Genomic DNA, 21,861 nt, shown 5'->3' on the forward strand with positions numbered 1-21,861 from the left:
CAACAAACAAAAAAGAAACTAAATCAGAACTGGGTTTGAATAACCGGACACACAGAGAATAAACAAAAATTTAAAAAAAAAGTACTAGAGAGCGCTGTACCGAGGCTGCCATCCCGGCGCCATCTTGATGACACATGACCAGTAAGTGTTATTCAAAATTCATGTCATTTTATGGTTTAAAATTCTATTGTTTTTATCAGTTTACTATGTCAGTTTTCTTCTTTTATAATTCTTTGTACATTTTAACTTCATGTAAAGCACACTGCATTGCATTTTAACGTATGAAATGAGCTACATCAATAAAGTTTGACTGACTGCTTATCTGACTCAAGACGAAGCTTTTGTCACCCGTTATGTAAGTTTAGAGCATTGAAGTGTGTTGTACCTGAAAAACTGACAAAGAAAATAGATGTACTGTTTACCACAATCATTTTAATTTACAAATAAAGTTCACACACAGAGAAGGATTTAACAAACAGTGAGGACATGGGCAGGGTATCAGAAGCGGAGAGTAACCTCAGTGTCTACGATGGGAATAAGTTAAACCAGAATATAGAGAAAATGTGAAGTTAGCCTGACAACAACCTCCTGAGTTCCAGAGTAGGTTGGGAAAGATTTAGGCAAGACAATATTTATATTATCTGAAAAAAGATAATTAGCAAATTACAATACAAATGATATACACAAGGACAGTCTTTAAAAAAAGGAAAATAAAATATTTGCAGATTACTGCTGCTACATTAAAATTGTTCTTTACCATTCCCTCAAATGAATTATGTGTTGACCGTCCATTTTCAAAGCACGAGAAACAGATTACGGCAGCACTGTAAGACTATTGTGTAGTTACAGAGGACTGAGCGTCGGTCACATCGGTTTATCTCAGGCATTCGAAACAACATGCCACATTCTTGAATAGCCTGTAATATTCCTCCTGGACCTGCAGAAATAGACAGGAGATGAAAGAGGATGGATTAAAAACATTATATCATCATAATCAGAAACACCTTATTTGTCGTTTCATTTCATGCACTTGCGCACATGAAATGAAACGAAACATTGTTTCCTCCAGCCCACAGCAGTGCAACAAACACAAAGACAAAACCACATCCAAAAACTACAAGAACTGCAAGAACACATATATCCAAACCAACACATATATCTAAACTTAAAAAAAAAAGAAAAAGAAATCACTGTCCAGGAGAACGAACGCTAGCCAGGATGACTGTCGGAACTGACGGTCTGCATGGGCTAGCACTTAGCTTAGCCTGCCCCACTTTCACGTCCAGTCAAACCGCCTTCGGTTTTACATCTTCGGGCCTAGCTCCGGTCAGGGCCATGGTCCTTGGGCCCACAGGATGCAGCAGACCAGGCTCCCACAGCTCATCCAACGCTAGCTCTCCCAGCCAGACACCCTCAACACACCTCCCCGTACTCCATGTGATGAAAGTAAAAACACAATCAAGGCTAGGTGAGACTTGGAAAGCAGTATGGGTCCAGGCTGAAGACAGCACCACATTGGTGCCCCACAGGACCCCTGGACAGACGAGGGTGATGTTGGACCCTGTGTCCACAAGGGCTTGACAAACCTGTCCGTCGAGTTTACAGTCCACGTAGACGCCACTGGTGTCGTCAAGCCAGACCTCCAGAGTGCATCAGCCTTGGTGAGGGGTTGAACTAGGGAGCGGTGTTCCCCTCACTGGACCGCTCCCCCGTCGTTTCCTGGTAGCGGATGGGAATGATGCTTGGGTGCTGATGCTGGGTAGTCACGGGTTATGTGACCAAGTTCATCCCAGCGGTAGCAGCAGTTGTGGCCCGTGATGCTCATCGCCAGGGCCGAGGTGTTGGTGGCGGCACCTAGCGGACAGGCTCCCTGCCATTGACCTCCAGCTTGCTGCCCTAACAGTTTACTGCTCTGGCCTGGAAAAAGTCAACTAAATCAACACCTCCATGTAGCTGCTTTAAAGACCCACAACACGAGCCGGCTGATTAGACCTCTTCTCAGGTCTGTGTGGGCGTGTACACACTATTTGACTGACACCTCCCTGACTATCCTATGTTAGTTTTAATGCACCCGTTAGGGCAGAAAACTTACTCTATTGGTTCTTCTGAGTACATAGTTACCTCAGCATGTACCATACATAGCTTTGCTGACCCTAAACTGCAGTGGAGGGCTAATGACTTAAAGTAACCAGAAGCAGATGTGCGGGAGTCCAGTGGTTTACATCTCCCAAGATAACGGGAAAAGAAAGGAGCTGCACTTTCCCATCCATCATCATCAACTACTGCTGATGTGCTCTTGACAAAGACACTTTCATTTTCCCATTAAACCCTTCTCTATTGCCAGCAGTAGAAGAAGGATGTATAGAGTTCAAGTAGGGTGACACTGTAATGGTGAACATGTCAGCACATCAGGAAGAGTAAAAGATAGAGGAAAGAAGAAAAAAAAGAGAAACAAACAAACCAACTAAGGGAAAGCGGTTCAGCAATGTTGAATCATCAGGTGGGGTTTTGTTTTGGTTTTACCTTTCTGGATAGGACACACAGGAAGATGAAGATGAACATTCCTTGGAAGGTGTTGGCAATGGTGAAGAGATATGCGGTGAGGACGGTCTCATTCAGGATGTGCAGCACACCGAAGGTCCACGTGGCGCCCAACACGAACAGGAGGGCCAGGGCGCCGCGGGCACAGGACCTGCCAGTCACCAAGTCATCATTCTTATTTCTACAGAGTATTCCGAAATGCTAAAAACCTCCTATTTATTTACATGCAGTTCCTTTTTAAACAGTGACAAAAGGACCGGAGCTGGGGGCATTACTAAAAATTTTTAATTTATTACATATCACTCATTCCTGCATAAAGAGGCATCTGTCCTACTACTGTATTACTTGACGATAATGGTGACTCATTATATTATACTTGTTATATTGCTTTCTGTTATTCTGATACTGATTGGGGACACATCAGATCGGCACTAGATTATTCCACTTTCAGAAACATAATTATTAAACCTGCTTTATTTTACTCAATTACAATTTAGGTCAGGTATCTTGATGCATACTCAATAATCCAGCTGAGGAAATCCCAGAAAGTTGAATCAGTTCATCTGGACACATTGCTTATTGGGAAAAACGTTTCATCACTCATCTAAAGTGACTTCATCAGTCTCAACTGACAGCAGGTATCCCCACCCTTATAAACAATACAGTTGCATAACAACCGAACCAGTGATCGGTTTCATATGCAAATTCCCTTGACCATAAACCATTACAATGGCCATGTGTACTATTCCCCAATCCTCTGTGAATAATACACATGGAAGTTGTAACTCTAGTTAATGGTGAAGGCAATTCGCATATCTGCAACTGTGCTGTTTATAAGGTTGAGGGATACTTGCAGTCAGTTGAGACTGAAGAGGTCACTTAGATGAGTGATGAAATGTTTCTTCCACCTGGATTATTATTGATTACTGAGACATTTTGACTTGTTTCGGTGAGGAGTGCCTTAAACTTGTACATGAGTACGAGTGAACGGCGCCTAAAATGGCAGACTACAGAAACCACCTGAGATTCAGCCTCTGAACAGGTTCAGACAGAGCAGGATTACACCTAAGAGCCTGCAGATGAAATCTTCTGTCAAGGGCCACCGAGCTAAGAAAATACTCCAGAAGGGACAGAGCCAGCTGTTGAACGAACAGGTGAGACAAATTAATTTTATCATCGGCACTTTGAAAGTCAAAGAGGAGCAGATCCAACAGAGACTCACATCACGTCTAGATGAGACCGCTTTCCAACATGTGATTGAGTTCACGGAGAAGGCTCATCTACCACAAAATGGAAAGTTGAAAACCAAAAGTAGTTCAACCTATTGGCTGCAAGCCAGAGACATAGCAGACAATGGACGGCGCCCACAACGGCAGACAGAGAGACAGATGCCAGACACACGCCGACGATGTGGACAAGTGGGTGAAGAATCTGTCCGACAGACAACTCACCCAGGTGGACAAAGACATCCTTGCTGAGGGGCTGAATTTTGCTGTCATGCCGAGGGAAATCCCACTAGTGGGACTGATCACGGCCACGGAATCAGCGATCCGAAAAAACAACATTGCGGACCCGGAAGTGGAGCAACTGTGGACGGAAGTTTCAGCCTGCCTCAGCAACGCGAAGCCACCGCCATCCAACATCAGCAAAGATGATGGGAAAGCTCTCATGACTCTCAGTAAGGACAATAACATCATCATCCTTCCAGCGGACAAAGGCTGACTACAGACTACCATGAGAAAGTTATGACGTTACTAAGCGACATAGATACTTGTAAGTCCCTGAAATGAGATCCAGGCAGTGGTTATAGGAAAAAGGTGATAGCTTGTCTGAAGCATTTAGAACAGGACAATGCTAATGACAGAATTTTTTACCACAGATTATACCCAGGGGACGCTACACCTAGTCTGTATGGTTTACCTAAGATACATAAACAGGATGTGCCATTACGGCCTATTGTTAGTATGATTAACTCAGTGACCTATAACATCTCTAAGTTTCTGGCATCTGTTCTTAACCCGTTGGTAGGCAGTAATGAACATCGCATTCAGAACACTATGGATTTTGTGGATAAGGTGAGGGACATCATTATGGTGGCAGATGAAACAATGGTCTCACGATATTACGTCTCTTTTCGCATGCGTTCCTGTTGATGAAGCAATGGCGGTAGTCCATATGACATTACAGGATGATCCCACCCTTAACAAGAGGACCACACTTAACACTGACCAAGTGTGACCGTTCCTGAAGCTGTGTCTTCAGTCCACGTACTTCACATAGAGGGGACAGTACTATAGGTATGGCTGTGCTATGGGTTCCCCAGTCTCACCTATAGTGGCTAACTTGTAAATGGAGGAAATGGAGAAGAGGGGTCTGATGTCCTATCCAGGGACACCACCTAACCAGTGGCTCAGATTTGTGGAAAACACCTGGATTAAAGTTAAATCTCAGGATGCACAACATTTCATCAACCACATTAACTCTGTGGACAACCACATCAAGTTCACCAGGGAGGGTGTGAAAAATGACTGGTTAGCCTTCTTAGACTGTGAAATTGCAATTTGTGATGTGGGATATTTGATTGTTGATGTTTCCCACAAACCAACACATACTGATCAGTACTTAAGATTTGACTCTTCATCCACTGGAGCACAAACTAGGAGTCATCAGGACGCTGTAGCACCGAGCTGACAACGTCCCCACCGACACAGCGGCCGGGGAAGGGGAGAAATCCCACATTAAACAGGCCCTGGTTAAGTGTGGTTATCCTAACTGGGCGTTTGTCAAAGCCAGGAAGAAGCCCAAACAGTGCACCAGCCGATCGAAGAGAGGAGAAGGACAACAACTATCTAAGTATAAACCAATGGCGATTTCATATGTGGTGGGCGTGTCGGAGCAGTTGAGACGCATATTTTCTTAACATTGCTTCTCAGTTGCTTTCAAACGTCAAAACACGCTGCACCAGAAATTGGTCCACCCTGACGATCGGGTCCCCCGGCACAAACGGAGCAATATGGTGTACACTGTTAAGTGCCAGGAGGATTGCCATGACTTGTACATTGGGGAAACCAAACAGACGCTGGCCAAGAGGATGGCAAAACACAGGAGAGCTAACACATCAGGCCAGGACTCTACAGTCAACACAAGGGATCAGCAACATGGTCCAGAAAGGTCCGGTGTGGGTACAGGTCTATGTTCCAACCAAGGAGTTACACACCTGAGTCTACGAATCAAGGTCCTTAGCAAAGACTATTGGTTGACTAATAGAATCAGGTGTGTAACTGCTTGGTTGGAACAAAGACTTAGACCCACACCGGACCTTTCTGGACCATGTGGCCTATCCCTGGTCTACACCCATCTACAGGCCAGTGGCCACTCTTTCAAGTATGAGGATGTGTACATCCTTGATAGAGAGGAATGCTGGTTTGAACGGGGAGTCAAAGAGGCCATCTATGTGATGAGGGAATGACCATCCATGAACCGAGGGGGGCTAAGAGTACATCAGTCACCATCTTATAATGCTGTGATTGCAACTATTCCCCAATCCTCCTATTGTATTGTAACTCTTGGGAATGGTCAAGGCAATTTGCATATGAAACCAATCGTTGGTTCCGGTCGTTATGCCACTGTATTGTTTATAAGGGTGGGGATACCTGCAGTCAGTCAGTTGAAACTGAAGAGGTCAATTAGATGAGTGATGAAACGTTTCTCTCAATAAAGGTCGTGTCCAGATGAACTGATTCTGGGATTAGGTCAGGTATGTTTTAGATTGTTTTCCATAGTAATTTAGAAACTTATCAACTTTTTGGCAATAGTATTCTGTTAACTATTATGAAGTGGTTGTTTCGGTAATAAAACCAACAAATCCTCAAGAGGGCTCAACATACCAACAGATGAGTCAGACAGATGGGGGAAAAAGACTAAAATGCTCTAGGCACATCTACCTCTCACTGGGGACAAATTGTTCTTCAGTGCTATGTTTCTTTTCATCTTTATTTCCAGCGTCAGTTGGGGCATTTTGAAGAAGCAGTCCTGTCCTTCCTGCAGTTTTCTAAGTACCAGGGTGAATGGCTGTAATACTGTGTGCAGTATAGAAGTATTTACAGCAGCTATTCCCAACCGCTGAAACACCTCATTCCAGTTGAAAGCATTTAGCTCAGATCTGCAAAGGTGATTTCCATCATCATGCAGCACATTTGGTTGGCAATGACTCACTGATTCAAAAGTGTAATGGTAACATTTATTGCACACATATAAAAAGTAACATATTATGTTGCCACATCACCAGAAGCAGTAATATTATTACCGCAATGGCTTTCTTAATTAACTCATTTCCTCTGACTTTTTTCTTTCTTTCTTTTTTTTACATTTTGTCCCTTTTTCTCCCCAATTGTATCCGGCCAATTACCCCACTCTTCCAAGCTGTTCCGGTCGCTGCTCCACCCCCTCTGCTGATCCAGGGAGGGCTGCAGACCACCACATGCTTCAAGCGATACACGTGGTGTCGCCAGCCGCTTCTTTTACCTGACAGTGAGGAGTTTCACCAGGGGGGCGTAGCGCATGGGAGGATCACGCTATTCCCCCAGTCCCCCCTCCCCCCTGAACAGGCACCCCGACCGAGAGGAGGCGCTAGTGCAGCGACCAGGACACACACCCACATCCGGCTTCCCACCCGCAGACACAGCCAATTGTGTTTGTAGGGACACCTGACCAAGGCGGAGGTAACACGGGGATTCAAACCGGCAAACCTCATGTTGGTAGGCAACGGAATAGACTGCCACGCTACTCGGACGCCCTGCCCCAAAATAACTTGAAATATATAAACTGATATAGCTTGGAGGACAATAACTTTTTAGTGTGACACTTACAACACCGGTGCGTTCGTGACGCCAAATGTGACAAACTAGAAGAAAAAAAAGGCATACTCATCCACTGGTGATGGGAAAGGGGTCAACATTGTATCCAGATGAACTGATTCACCTTTCTTTGATTAAAGAAACTTTCTTGGGGGGGGGATTCCCCCCTTTTCTCACCAATTGTACTTGGCCAATTACCCCATGCTTCTGAGCCGTCCCGGTCGTTGCTCCACCCCTGCCGATCCGGGGAGGGTTGCAGACTACCACATGCCTCCTCTGATACATATGTGCAGCGGCCAGGACACATACCCACATCCGGCGTCCCACCCGCAGACACAGCCAATTGTGTCTGTAGGGATGCCCGACCAAGTTGCAGGTAACACGGACAGTCGAACCAGCGATCCCCATGTTGGTAGGCAACAGAATAGACCGCTATGCTACCCGGACGCCCCTGTAATGCCATTCTTAACTAACTCGTTACCTCTGACTTTTAAAAAGTACTGATAGGAAAGTTAGCATGATATACACATGAATAACAAGGACAGGATCTCATGATCTGACCATCTGATCAACATGAGACCTGACGCTCCTCTCTCAACGTCTCTCTGACCTGCTGCAGGAAAACACACAGCTGTACCTGATGTTTTCGTAGTGGCTGATTTCTGGCTTCTTCACAGCCGTGTGACGGTACACTTTGTAGATGATTACCCCGAAAGCCAAGAGATTTACCTGAGTGGAGGCAGACAAGAACAAACAAACATGATCAAACGAGTCTTTTTCTCTCTGAAGCCACTGTTTTTTCTGTTGAACTGAATTGTTTCGGTTCCATTTCTCATTGAACCAGATTAAATAAAGTGCCCAGCTCATTTTACAGTTTACGGGGGGTTCTGATCTTACCAGGATTATCAGACACGCCGGCCCGATGAAACTCCAGACGAAGTTGTTTTCGGTGCTCAGCCAACACCTGCGGCACAGGACACGATTCCACAACACATTTACCCGATGAAGAGGAGACATGGAATATTATGGTGCTCAGTTAAATTCCCCTTTTGATGTAAGGTTTGGGTAAATTGCTCAATTAAGTGTGTGCAAATCAAGGATTTATCCACCAACGAACTCAAATCTTTTGCATGCTTTTACAAGTCAAAATAATGTAAATGTACTCGACTCTCCAATGTAGGAACAAGACGGAATACCTATGCATGAATGAGAGGGAGGACAGTGGAATGGTGACGATGCAAGGAGTAGAGGTGAAGAAGGCGTATGAGTTTAAATACTTGGGGTCAACTGTCCAAAGTAACGGGGAGTGCAGAAGAGAGGTGAAGAAGAGAGTGCAGGCAGGTTGGAGTGGGTGGAGAAGAGTGTCAGGAGTGATTTGTGACAGAAGGGTACCAGCAAGAGTTAAAGGGAAGTTCTACAAGATGGTAGTGAGACCAGCTATGTTATATGGTTTGGAGACAGTGGCACTGACGAGAAGACAGGAGGTGGAGCTGGAGGTGGCAGAGTTGAAGATGCTAAGATTTTCACTGGGAGTGATGAAGAAGGACAGAATTAGGAACGATTATATTAGAGGGACGTCTCAGGTTGGACGGTTTGGAGACAAAGCAAGAGAGGCAAGTTTGAGATGGTTTGGACATGTGTGGGGGAGAGATGCTGGGTATATTGGGAGAAGGATGCTGAATATGGAGCTGCCGGGGAAGTGGAAAAGAGGAAGGCCAAAGAGGAGGTTTATGGCTGTGGTGAGGGAGGACATGCAGGTGGCTGGTGTGACAGAGGAAGATGCAGAGGACAGGAAGAAATGGAAATAGACGATCCACTGTGGCGACGCCTAACAGGAGCAGCCGAAAGTAGCAGTAGTAGACTCGACTCTCAATAAAGCTGAACTCCAACCTGACAAACTCAAACTCCTATACACTTGAATCTCTTATGCACTTTTATAAACTAAAATTTCTTGCACATTTTTTAAAAACTCAAATCTTTTGCATGCTTTTACAACACTATTTGAGAGAGAGATCCCTCCTACTTGGCCAATCACCCCACTCTTCCGGTTGCTGCTCCACCCCCTCTGCTGATCCGGGGAGGGCTGCAGACTACCACATGGCTCCTCCGATACATGTGGAGTCACCAACCGCTTCTTTTCACCTGACAGTGAGGAGTTTTGCCAGGGGGACATAGCGCGTGGGAGGATCACACTATTCCCTCCCCCAGTTCCCCCTCCCCCCCAAACAGGTGCCCCAACCAACCAGAGAAGGTGCAAGTGCAGCGACCAGGACACACACCCACATCCGGCTTCCCACTCGCAGACACGGCCAATTGTGTCTATAGGGACGCCCAGCCAAGCCAAGCCAAGCTTGAACAGGCAATCCCCGTGTTGGTAAGCAACGGAATAGACCACCAAGCTACCCGGGGACCCGCTAAAGGGTTTTTTCAGGGAGTTGTTCCTTATCCGATGAGAGGGTCTAAGGACAGGATGTTGTGTTGCTGTAAAGCCCCCTAAGGCAAATTAATAATATGTGATATTGGGCTATACAAATAAAATTGACTTGACAAAATATTGTAAAGGTCCTCAGCTGTGAATGGGTTAAATCTTGAACTCAAACATCTTACATGCTTCAACAAACTCAGATTTCTGTACTTACACTTTACTGGTGCCATAGTACTTGGAGCCCAGCGTTGCCGAGATGGCCACCACCACCGCCGGGCTTCCATAGCCGAAGATGTAGAAGTTGCGGTGCAGGAAGCCCTTGTTGTAGATGACGCCAACGACTATCAAGTACAGATGGATCCCCTCGATACACATCCAGGCAAAGGCAGCCAAGAAGAAATAGTGAAGAAGGCCCGCAATGACGGAGCAGAAGAGCTGCGAAGAAACATACAAATATGGAGAGAGACATCTAGTGGAGTAACGAGCCACATCCAAACAACTGTAAACTTGTTCTTGTTATAAAGTTATATACATTTGATATTCATTATACATGTATATGTCATGCATGTAAATGTTTGATGTTTTGTCTCAGGAGGTAGCAGAGGTGTGAGGCGGAGCAGGCATGTGGTAGTCTGCAGCCCTCCCCAGATCGGCAGAGGGGGTGAAGCAGCGACAGGGATGGCTTGGAAGAGTGGGGTATTGGGGAGAAAAAGTGGGAAACCCCCCCCCCCCCAAAAAAAACGGGCTCAACATATTCTGGACTACTACAAATCTGTTTCCTGTCAGTCTGCTCTGCCAAACGATGTGGTGAGATTGTTATTTATTCAACATAATGGAAGGTTGACCAACCAATGAATATTTCCACAGTGTTTATAAGATCATAAGGAAGAGATTATGAGCTGATTGTGTTCGTAAGGTTACCGTTGGGTGGTTGGCTGGTTGGCTGGTTAAATGATTTTGGTTTAGGGGACATGTTGGAGCTTTTGTTTTTTGAGGTAGGTCCAATGACCCAACCACTTCCCACCAGCTACACATACATACTACACACATATCTGCATGTGAGCACGCACGTGCTTAACCACAAACAGCTGTACCTGACTGATGCGAAGCCATTTCTCACCTTATGGGTGTTCATGTTGATGCCGACAAGGAAGATGAACTCAGCCATGAAGAGGCTGCAGCAGAGGTTCTTGTGGATGGTGGTTCTGGTGCTCTGGATCTCGCTGAAGAACCAGAAGGTGAAGATGCACAGCGACAGGCAGATGAGCGAGATGATCATTCCCAGCAGCGTGATAGAGGTCAGAACGTTGTAGTGAGCCACGAGCTGAGAGACAAGCAGACGGGCGGGGGGGTGATATTGTAAGTTAAGACAGTCACGTTGTGATTCTGTTGTGTTTTTATCTAAAGATGTTTAAAGAGCCAGTCCAATGAAAACCATGTTTTCCAATCTTTGTCCTTTTTTTTTTTGGATTTTTCCCCTTTTTCTCCCCAATTGTATCTAAATGTATCCGGCCAATTACCCCACTCTTCCGAGCCACCCGGGTCGCTGCTCCACCCCCCTCTGCCGATCCGGGGAGGGCTGCAGACTACCACATGCCTCCTCCGATACATGTGGAGTCACCAGCCGATTCTTTTCCCCTGACAGTGAGGAGTTTTGCCAGGGGGAAGTAGCACATGGGAGGATCACGTTATCCCCCCCCCCCCCGAACAGGCGCCCCGACTGACCAAAGGAGGCGCTCTAGTGCAGCGACCAGGACACATACCCATATCCGGCTTCCCACCTGCAGATATGGCCAATTGTGTCTGTAGGGACGCACGACCAAGCTGGAGGTAACACAGGGATTCGAACCGGCAATCCCTGTGTTGGTAGGCAAGGGAATAGATCGCCACGCCACCTGGACATCCCATAATCTTTGTATTTTCTAACAAAATGCTTGTTGATGTAACACACAAAATGCTAGAACAGCTGCCCCTTGAGAAACTTTCCTCCCGGTTGTCAACATAATTAAACAGTTTCAGAAAACCAAGCAGCTTCTGGTAATAAATGACATCATCTAATACTCCGATTTGATTGGACAGTCAATGAATCATCATCATCAGGCTGTTGGTCTGTTTTTGAATAGCTGCTTAGCAACATCATGCTAGTTAACAAGCTAGCTAGCTTTCAATAAAGAGTCTTGTGAACTCAACCTGCTGAGATTGTCTGTGTTCAGAGCGGTGGGCACTAAAACGGTTATAAAAAAATCAAATTATACTTCTGAAGCTGAAAAAATGACTCTGCTAACATTAATATTACAGTGTAAAACCTGACTAAATGAATTAAAATCATTGGACTGGGTCTTTAACATTGCATGAAGACGTAATGTGCACAGTCATCTGCATTTTGTGCAGGACAGTGCAACTGGATCTTAGTGCGGACAACAAAGGCATCCAGACATCCATTATCCGAACTGTTTATCCTTTTCTCGGGGTCGCCGGACTATCCCAGCAGTCATGGGGCAGCAGGGGGGGAGACGCCCTGGACAGGCTGCCAGGCCATCACAGGGCCCACACACACACACACACACACACACACACACACACACAAATTCACACCTGGGGCAATTTAGTATGGCCGATTCACCTGACCTACATGTCTTTGGACTGTGGGAGGAAACTGGAGCACCCGGAGGAAACCCACACAGACACAGGGAGAATGTACAAACTCCACACAGAGGACAACACGGGACAACCCCCAAGGTTGAGCGACCCCAGGGCTCGAACCCTTCTCTTAATGTTCATCCTAAATATAAGCAACGATGACGGCAATACTTGCCATTGAGTGTGAACTGGCTGAACAGATGGGCTTTAAAGACATTCTAAAGGACTTTACAGCCAGTAAGACAAGGAAGATGGCTGTGTAAGAGACAAAGATGAAGCTACGAGGTAAGAAATTGCATTTTCTATGAAGCAATGTGTGGTTTAAGTGTAGCAGATCTTTGTTGACCTTGTTGTGTTTAAGTGTGTCAGAGAGTTCTATTATGGTGTGCTTGTGTGTAAGTGTGCTCCACAAAAATGTGGAAAAAAGTACTCAAAAAGATGGAAAAGAACTGATTATTCTGAATAAATTAGTTAAATACCCTCGTGAAGATCATTTCAACTGGATGCTGTTTTCATCAGGACTTCACAACTGCTACAGACACATGTATATATTATGATATTTCAAACATCAAGAAAGCGTTCTAAAGTGTTTCAAATCATTTTTCCAAAGTAATCCGACTTACGTTGGCCCGTCCCGACGACATCAGTATAGCGAAGTGTGTAAGGTGGTTGCAGGAACAGGTGGTGGCGCTGCTGTTGACGTGAACTCTCCGACAGCCGTGCGTGGCCCAGCGGCCCTGCAGGCTCGCCAGCTCGTACTCCCAGAAAGCACATTTGGTCACATCAGCTTCAGTGTCTATGGGCTTTGGGGGAAAGAGGTAAAAAAACAAGAGGCTGTTTATACCTGCCATTAGCATGCGTCTTGGGTGGTCCGATCACAAGTGGACCGCTCTAAGTACGTCAGTTCACACCTGGTATTAGAATGTGTCTTGGGTGACCACTTGTGATTGGATCTCACTTACCCGCTCTATATGCAAATAAACACGTACGTCAATGTGGTAGGGGGTGTGGTTTAGCCTCGGCTGCAAGCGGGGAGAGGGGGCGTGGCTCGTGGGCCAGCAGACGTGACAAGCAGTACGTTTACATGATGTTAGAAAAAGTCGATTTATTGTGTTAGTCCGACTAAAACTGGACTTTTCAAATACCTGTAAACGTGTTAGTCCCACTGAAATCGTACTAAATCGAATTTCTCGAAGTCCGACTAACACACCTAGATAATGCGGTTGGGGATCGATTTATTCTAGCATGTATACGCTTCAATCGGCCCCGAACTGGCCTAGGCATTCTGCGCATGATCCATAGTTCCCACAGCGGTCTTACACCCGGAAGTCAAACAGCGTAGGGACAGCGTGCATCTCATTTGTACCAAAAGTAAAGCATCGAGTATGTATGAAATGTACAGCGCTGTAAAGTTGTCCATGTTTTCACCGCTCGACATGGAACCCGCTTGCCGCTTGCCAACTTGTTTGTCGCTTGTTTGGTATGTGATGCAATAGGTCAACTGGAAGAAGGTCCAACAACAACCAGCTGAAAGGGGGCACTTCGCCACCTACCGTACCGGGGTCGGACATACTTCCGTCAATAAATCGATTCTCCCACTGTTCTTGTATACCGGGACAACGACAGTAGTCCAACTACATGGCCTAATCGAGCTATAACCATAGCTCAACTTCACTGTGCATGTAAACGCAGTCAGGGAGGCTGATCAGTGACCAGTCTCACGTGTGTCAAACCAACAACCTGTCCTTATATACTGCAGTGAAGCTGGGTCCTGGGCCACAAACAGGCCTGAAGTGAGACGAAGGAAAGGGAAGCCACATGCTCTGAAAGGAGAGAGCGAGGAAATGGCTCCAGCACCAGAGCACACCAGTCCGTGCGAGTGAACAAATGAAACACATCGCTAAATAAAGTCTAAAACCATGTCCACCTTCATCTCGAACAAATAAACACTGAACCTGAAGTTGAACTTGAACATGCAAGTGGGTGGGGGCTCTTCTACAGTTGTGGGTCTGATGTGTGTCAGAAATTACAGACGTGGCTAAAAAAAAAAAAAAAAAATCTAAACTTAGCGTAGGCTTTGGTAGGCGGAGGATGTCAGTTGATTAGGTGGCCTTTCAATGCGGCCTGGGACATGTGCATTTATACTGCAAATGTGATGTGGACAAATGCATCCCAGGCCATCTCCAAATGAGGCCTGAGTGGTAGGATCTCAAGACGCATTGAGGACGCATTGGGTGCATTCACACCAGTACTTAAGAGCTGTCCATTTGTAATCAGATAACCCAAGAAACATTTCCCCCCCCCCTTTTTTTCCCCAAATTGTACTTGGCCAATTACCCCACTCTTTTGAGCTGTCCCAGTCGTTGCTCCACCCCCTCTGCCGATCCGGGGAGGGCTGCAGACTACCACATGCCTCCTCTGATACATGTGGAGTCGCCAGCCACTTCTTTTCACCTGAAAGTGAGGAGTTTCACCAGGGGGGACGTAGCGTGTGGGAGAATCACGCTATTCCCCCCAGTTCCCTCTCCCCCCCGAACAGGTACCCCGACCGACCAGAGGAGGCACTAGTGCAGCAACCAGGACACAGACCCACATCTGGCTTCCCACCCGCAAACACGGCCAATTGTGTCTGTAGGGACGCCCGACCAAGTCGGAGGCAACACGAGGATTCGAATCCCGATGTTGGTAGCCAACGGAATAGACCACTACGCTACCCAGATGCCCTTCCCCAAAATAACTTGAACTATATAAACTAATACAGCTTGCGGAAGGCAAGCAGTTTTTGGCAGATGATCACTTTTTGGTACGATACCTACGACACCAGTGCGTTCGTGACATGGAACGTGACACACTAGAAAAAACAAAACAAAACAAAAAACAGAAAGGCATACTCATCTACTGGTGATGGGACAGGGGTCAATCACGTATTTTTAGTGGGTAATCCCGTGTTCAAAAACCCCGTTTATACGCACTAATTTTGGTGGAAAGGGGGAATAAATTGGAATAAATTGTCAAGGCCATCGCCGTTATTGTGGATTGGCTCTACACAGCCAGCCAGAAGGTTTGTCTTAAAATGCTCCATACAAGTGGAATAGTAAATATGTAGTATCTGTGTAGTAAATTTCAGCTCTGTGCAGGTTTTTGCCGACTGTAATAGTGTCACCTACAAAAAGACTCACTGGCCGATCGCCAGGGGGTCGGCCCGCTTTAGTCGAGCTGTTAGCGATGTCACCTCGTGGTGCACTACAAGCCTGGATTGTTGCGCGCTCGCATCGGCCTTGACTGACAGGCAGGTCTGGCCAATCCTAGCGCCTGAGGGCGGGAACTTTCCAGATTCATCCTAGGAAAAAAATATTTGCATCCCGCAGGGGGCGGAAAATATGCTCAGTTACATCGGTGGCAGCGGTGGGATCTGCAGTGTGCAGATCCTCAGAAGACTTTTCGTTGCGCGAGGGCGGCTTCCAGGAGAAGGTGACTACTGTAACCTACAAAAAGACTCACTGGCTGATTGCCAGGGGCTCCGCTCCCTTCAGTCGAACGGTTAGCGATGTTGCCTCATGGTGCAGTACAACCCTGGATCGAATCCCGCAGCGGGGCGAAAATATTCTCGGTTACAATGTAACCGAGCATATTGTAGCAAATTTGGGGGCAGTCTGGGAACCGCCACAGCCTGGACGTGAACCTGGGTCTCCCGCACCACGAGGCGACATCGCTAACCGCTCGACTAAAGAGGCCGGCCCCCTGGCGATCGGCCAGTGAGTCTTTTTGTAGGTTACAATAGCTAGCTTTAGCACTGTGTACGGAATGGTGCCAATCATACCCTGATTATCTTCCCTGACAACGTATATTTTGATACTCTTTGGTATGTAGATCCTCTTCTGTTGACAGTGTAACAGTGTACGACCATGGCTGTGTAGACTCGCTAGCCTTTGGCTAATGGGTCGGACCCTTTAGTTGACTGGTTAGCGCAGTTGCCCATGGTGCGGGGAACCCAGGTTCGACTCCCACCTGGCCCCTGAAATCCCGCTACATTTGGTGGCAGCGGTGGGATGCATATGCACTCAGAAGCATGAAGGAGCTGGTATGCAGAAGCATGGGGACGCACTTCCCAAAGAAGGGGGGGTAGTGTAATGATCATGGACGTGTAGACTCGCTAGCCCTTGGCTAACGGGTCAGACCCTTGCATTGACTGGTTAGCGCAGTCTACACATCCGTGGTTGTACACTGTTACACTGCACCACGGGCGACTGCGCTAATCAGTGACGTAGAGGGTCTGACACGTTAGCCAAGGGCTAGGGAGTCTACACATCTGTGGTCGTACACTGTTACAATATTGTTAGATTTTTTTTTCCTACTTAAGACGTTAGTGTTCATCTTAAGACCTTGATGTTTACGTTAAGAATCCCACCGAGTACTATACCCAGTATTTGCAAATTGGCTCTCAATAAAACTTGAAATTGGTAATCATGGTAATACATGAACTTTCACCAAACCAAACATTAAATGCCACAGATAAATCATATTCAGCAACTTTTTCAACAAAAATCCATGAAAACACCATTGTCAGACTGGCTGTCACTCTCCAGATGTAAATTTCTCCCAATTGCATCATTGAGGTTGCTGTTCATTGGTGTTTTTTTTTTTAAACGATTTTCATGAGAAAATCTGACATTTTCATACCATTTTTTCATCATCTATTGCTATGACAACTCTGCTGGGGCATCCGGGTAGCATAGCAGTCTATTCCGTTGCCAACCAACACGGGAATCAGCGGTTCGAATTCCCGTGTTACCTCCGGCTTGGTCGGGTGTCCCTACAGACACAATTGGCCGTGTCTGCAGGTGGGAAGCCGGATATGGGTATGTGTCTTGGTCAATGCACTAGCGCCTCCTCCGGTCAGTCGGGGCACCTGTTCGGGAGGGGAGGGGGAACTGGGGGGAATAGCGCGATCCTCCCACGCGCTACGCCCCCCTCACAAAACTTCTCACTGTCAGGTGAAAAGAAGCGGCTGATGACTCCACATGTATCGGAGGAGGCATGTGGTAGTCTGCAGCCCTCCCTGGATCAGCAGAAGGGGTTGAGCAGTGACCGGGACGGCTCAGAAGAGTGGGTTAATTGGCCAAGTACAATTGGGGAGAAAAAAGGGGGGGAACAGCGACTGCTACAATTTGAATTTGATCATTCATTTTATTTTATTTTATTTTTTTTTGGATTTTTCTCTTTTTCTCCCCAGTTGTATCCAGCCAATTACCCCACTCCTCCGAGCCGTCCCGGTCGCTGCTCCAACCCCTCTGCCGATCCGGGGAGGTATGCAGACTACCACATGCCTCCTCCGATACATGTGGAGTCGTCAGCCGCTTATTTTTCACCTGACAGTGAGGAGTTTCGCCAGGTGGATGTAGCACGTGGGAGGATCATGCTATTCCCCCCAGTTCCCCCTCTCCCCCGAACAGGAACCCCGACCGGCCAGAGGAGGCACTAGTGCAGCGACCAGGACACATAGCCACATCCGGCTTACCACCTGCAGACACAGCCAATTGCGTCTGTAGGGACGCCTGACCAAGCCGGAGGCAACATGGGGATTCGAGCCGGCGATCCCCGTGTTGGTAGGCAACGGAAGAGACCGCCACGCCACCCGGACGCCCCTTGAATTTGATTAGTGCATGTGTTACAGCGTATTTCCAATTATTATATGATACATGAAATGAGCAAGGCAGCAGCCAGAAAAGGTTTGGTTTGGAGATAGATGAGTTTCTCTGAGACTGTGTGTATGAGAGTGTGGAGGCTGTGTGAGCGGTCTGCACCTTGTTGTGCTGCAGGGTGAAGGTGATGTGGTCAAGCTGGTAAATGGCAGCAGGTTTGATGGCTGCGGCGATGACTTGGGAATTGACTGTGATTTCGCCTGATCCCGCGTAGCGTGAGTAGTCGGTGACGCCGGGGTCCACGGTGGGCTTCATGATGTCCCCGATGGTGTCATACCGCACAAACACCACCGACACACTTTCTGAAAGACAAAGGGAAATAAAAATAAGGCAGGAAGGAGCCTAAGTTTTTATACTTCAATCAAACATTTTCAGTCCAAACTGCAGTGGCTCAGACACAGTAAAATAATTGTTTCCAGTTGTTTTTCAAAGCGTCTAGATGGAAAATCCTGCAGAATCCTGGACCCTAACAAAAGCTATGGAGAAAAAAACATAAGCTTGTGAACTTAGAGCATGTAGAAGAATGCTGCAAATCCCATTCACAGCGCACGTCACCAACACTAAAGTGCTGAACAGAGTTAAGGATGCTGCTGGTCACCATGATAGTTTACTGACAATGGTAAAAAAAAAAAAGGAAATTAAACTGGTTTGGGCACATTTGCCGAACGGAAAGGACACTTGCAAAGGACATCCTGCAAGGCCTGGCAGAAGGGACTAGGGAGAGAGGGAGACCGAGAAAAACCTGGGTAAACAACATTGGGAGAATAGCTACAGATGAGCGTAGTGGAGGCGGGGAGAGCTGCGATGGATAGGGAATGGTGAAAGAGACGTGTTGAGGCATCAGATGTGCTCCTACGACCTCCATAGGTTACGGAACTGATGATGATGATGATGATGATGATGATGATGATGAGACAGAAAATGTTTTGGCCTTCCTGGATTAGTAAATAGGTGGCATGGTGGCGCAGTGGTTAGCGTGGTCACCTCACAGCAAAAAGGTCCTGGGTTCGAGCCCCGGGGTAGTCCAACCTTGGTGGGTCTTCCCGGGTCGTCCTCTGTGGGGAGTTTGCATGTTCTCCCCGTGTCTGTGTGGGTTTCCTCCAGGAGCGCCGGTTTCCTCCCACAGTCCAAAGACATGTAGGTCAGGTGAATTGGCCGTACTAAATTGTCCCTAGGAATGAATGGGTGTGTGTGTGTGTGTCGGCCCTGTGATGGCCTGGCGGCCTGTCCAGAGTGTCTCCCCGCCTGCTGCCCAATGACTGCTGGAATAGGCTCCAGCATCCCCGCGACCCTGAGAGCAGGATAAGCGGTTAAGATAATGGATGGATGGATGGATGGATGGATGGATGGATGGATGGATGGATGGATGGATGGATGGATGGATTAGAAAATAGTCATATTACACACACACACGTGTGCACACAAACACCCACACACACACACACACACACACACAAAGTTTCTACATTCAGGAACACAGGAGCTGGACCAGCTGAGTGAGATTTGACTCTCGGTCTTCAGATAAGTGATGTCGACTGAAGCCGTTAAGCAATGGCAGCTGCAGGCAAACCCTTTGTGTTTGCACGTTTTGTCTCTGTCGTCTGTTTTGTCTTGCAGCCATTGCAGCGTGCACAACGGAGTCAGCACTCGCATAGAAATGACTTAAAGACCATTTAACTTTACTACTATTCTAGTTGTAGATAAAACCCCTTTGAGTAGAAAAAAAGAAAATGTACCACACTTGAGGTGAGATGGTGGAAGTACCTTGTAGCCAGGTTTTTAACTAAATGATGGTGACAACGCAACACAATACAATACAATACAGCACATTACCCAGTAAGTGGTTGTACACTAGACAGAAAGAGGGAGGTCCAGGATGATAATATACATAGAACAACCTTGTAAATATATATATTTTTTGTGGACCCCCCCCTTTTTATGATTAATAGTTTTTTCCCCACAATAAACAAAACGTGTGTACAAGTGTTTCAATTACAAATGACATGGATATTAAACCAGAAAGTGATGGAAATGAAACAAACACAACCAGGCCAAAAATAAATAAAAGATAGATAGGAGTGACATACTGAGGTGAGAGAGAAAAAAAACAGAACAAAAAACAAACAAAAGCAAAAAAAAACATGACTGCGATGCGTGGAGCGCTTCAGTGTACAGCACTGCTTGTCAACAGGTATTCTAACCAAAACCATCTCGCAGTTATTTGCATTTTATGTGATATGTTACTGTTATTCTTATGAGCTGGAAACGCCATTAAATGCTCAGTAAATAAGAACGGTGCTGCCCCCATTTCAGGTGATGTTCCTCCACCTTATCAAGCAGCCTGTATGAGAACTGTTCTAGGGCGGCCTGCTGACCAAGAGAGGTGTGCCACAAAAATGGCGCTGGTGCAGAGGAGGCTTTCCATTCTCTCACCATGAGTTCCCGTCCTGACATAAAGGCAGTCTGGATCCAGTCAGTGAGCAGAGGAGTCCAATCACTTGATGCAGAGGGGTCACCCAAAATAAACGGACTGGAGGAGAAAGGGATGGCTAGGCTGGCATTTTTTATTTGTTTTACATCGATATGTTGAGCAGACCACAACTCCTGTATTTTTGGGCAACTCCAAAGCATGTGTACGAGAGTACCATCTTTGTCAAGACACCTCCAAGCACTCTGAGCTGTCCACCAAACCCACTCTACGCAGCCAGGGGGATCACCTGACAGTCAGGAGTTTCGCCAGGGGGACGTAGCACATGGGAGGATCACACATTTCTCTCAGTTTGCCCCAACCGGCCAGAGGAGGCGCTAGTGCAGCGACCAGGACACATACCCACATCCGGCTTCCCACCCACAGACACAGCCAATTGCGTCTGTACGGACGCCCGTCCAAGCCAGAGGCAACATGGGGATTCGAACCGGTGATCCCCATGTTGGTAGGCAACGGAAGAGACCGCCACACCACCTGGACACCCCTTGAATTTGATTAGTGCATGTGTTACAGCGTATTTCTAATTATTATATGATAAATGACAATGAGCAAGGCAGCAGTCAGAAAAGGTTTTGTTTGGAGAAAGATGAGTTTCTCTGAGACTGTGTGTATGAGACTGTGGAGGCTGTGTGAGCGGTCTGCACCTCGTTGCGCTGCAGGGTGAAGGCCAATTGATCCCCTGTTGGTAGATAATGGAATAGAACGCTACACTACTTGGACAACCATTGTTTTTTTTTCTTAAATGTTGTGATATATTATGTCTGAGGGTCATTCTGATCAACACACCAAGTCAGTTTCCTGGTAAAGTAAACACTTACTTTGTAAATAAAAACAGATCCTACTTTTGCTTCAGAATGTGATCTTAAACCACCTCACCGTTTCCACCTTCCTCTGCTCTGGATTTGGGACTCAGGCTGATCTGATCTCCTCCCAGAGACACAGAGATCCTGGACGTCGTCTTACCCACATCAACGTTGAGGAGCTTCAGCTCTGCAGACCACACAAGTGGGAAATGAAAATGACAAATAACAGAAAACACCAGTGTCTGCACAATCACATGCCAGAGGGACATCTGAAACAACTGACGATGGTCTGAGTCTGTCCCAGCTCTCGCTGTCTCTCTGTCTGTCTGTCTGTCTGTCTGTCTCTCTGTGTCTATCACTCTATCTCTATATCTCTCTCTCTCTGTCTCATCTTTGTCTGTCTCTC

At 46.7% G+C, this 21,861-nt stretch overlaps 1 protein-coding gene across 1 annotated transcript in view; it reads right to left on the reverse strand.

Moving 5' to 3' along the window:
• Nucleotides 1–394: 394 nt before the first annotated feature.
• The window catches only part of adgrl4 (adhesion G protein-coupled receptor L4), a 44,840-nt gene continuing 23,373 nt past the window's right edge, over nt 395–21,861 (reverse strand). The window contains exons 8-16 of the mRNA XM_056275643.1: nt 21,529–21,642; nt 18,267–18,466; nt 13,086–13,265; nt 10,943–11,146; nt 10,037–10,257; nt 8,295–8,361; nt 8,035–8,126; nt 2,524–2,692; nt 395–937 (exon numbers count right to left, since the gene is read on the reverse strand). Coding sequence (XP_056131618.1) covers nt 875–937; nt 2,524–2,692; nt 8,035–8,126; nt 8,295–8,361; nt 10,037–10,257; nt 10,943–11,146; nt 13,086–13,265; nt 18,267–18,466; nt 21,529–21,642 — 1,310 coding nt within the window. The 3' untranslated portion in view covers nt 395–874. The remainder of the gene's footprint in view (nt 938–2,523; nt 2,693–8,034; nt 8,127–8,294; nt 8,362–10,036; nt 10,258–10,942; nt 11,147–13,085; nt 13,266–18,266; nt 18,467–21,528; nt 21,643–21,861) is intronic.

The sequence above is a fragment of the Lampris incognitus genome, chromosome 3 (genome assembly GCF_029633865.1).
Source record: "Lampris incognitus isolate fLamInc1 chromosome 3, fLamInc1.hap2, whole genome shotgun sequence".
Classification (NCBI taxonomy): Eukaryota; Metazoa; Chordata; class Actinopteri; order Lampriformes; family Lampridae; genus Lampris; species Lampris incognitus.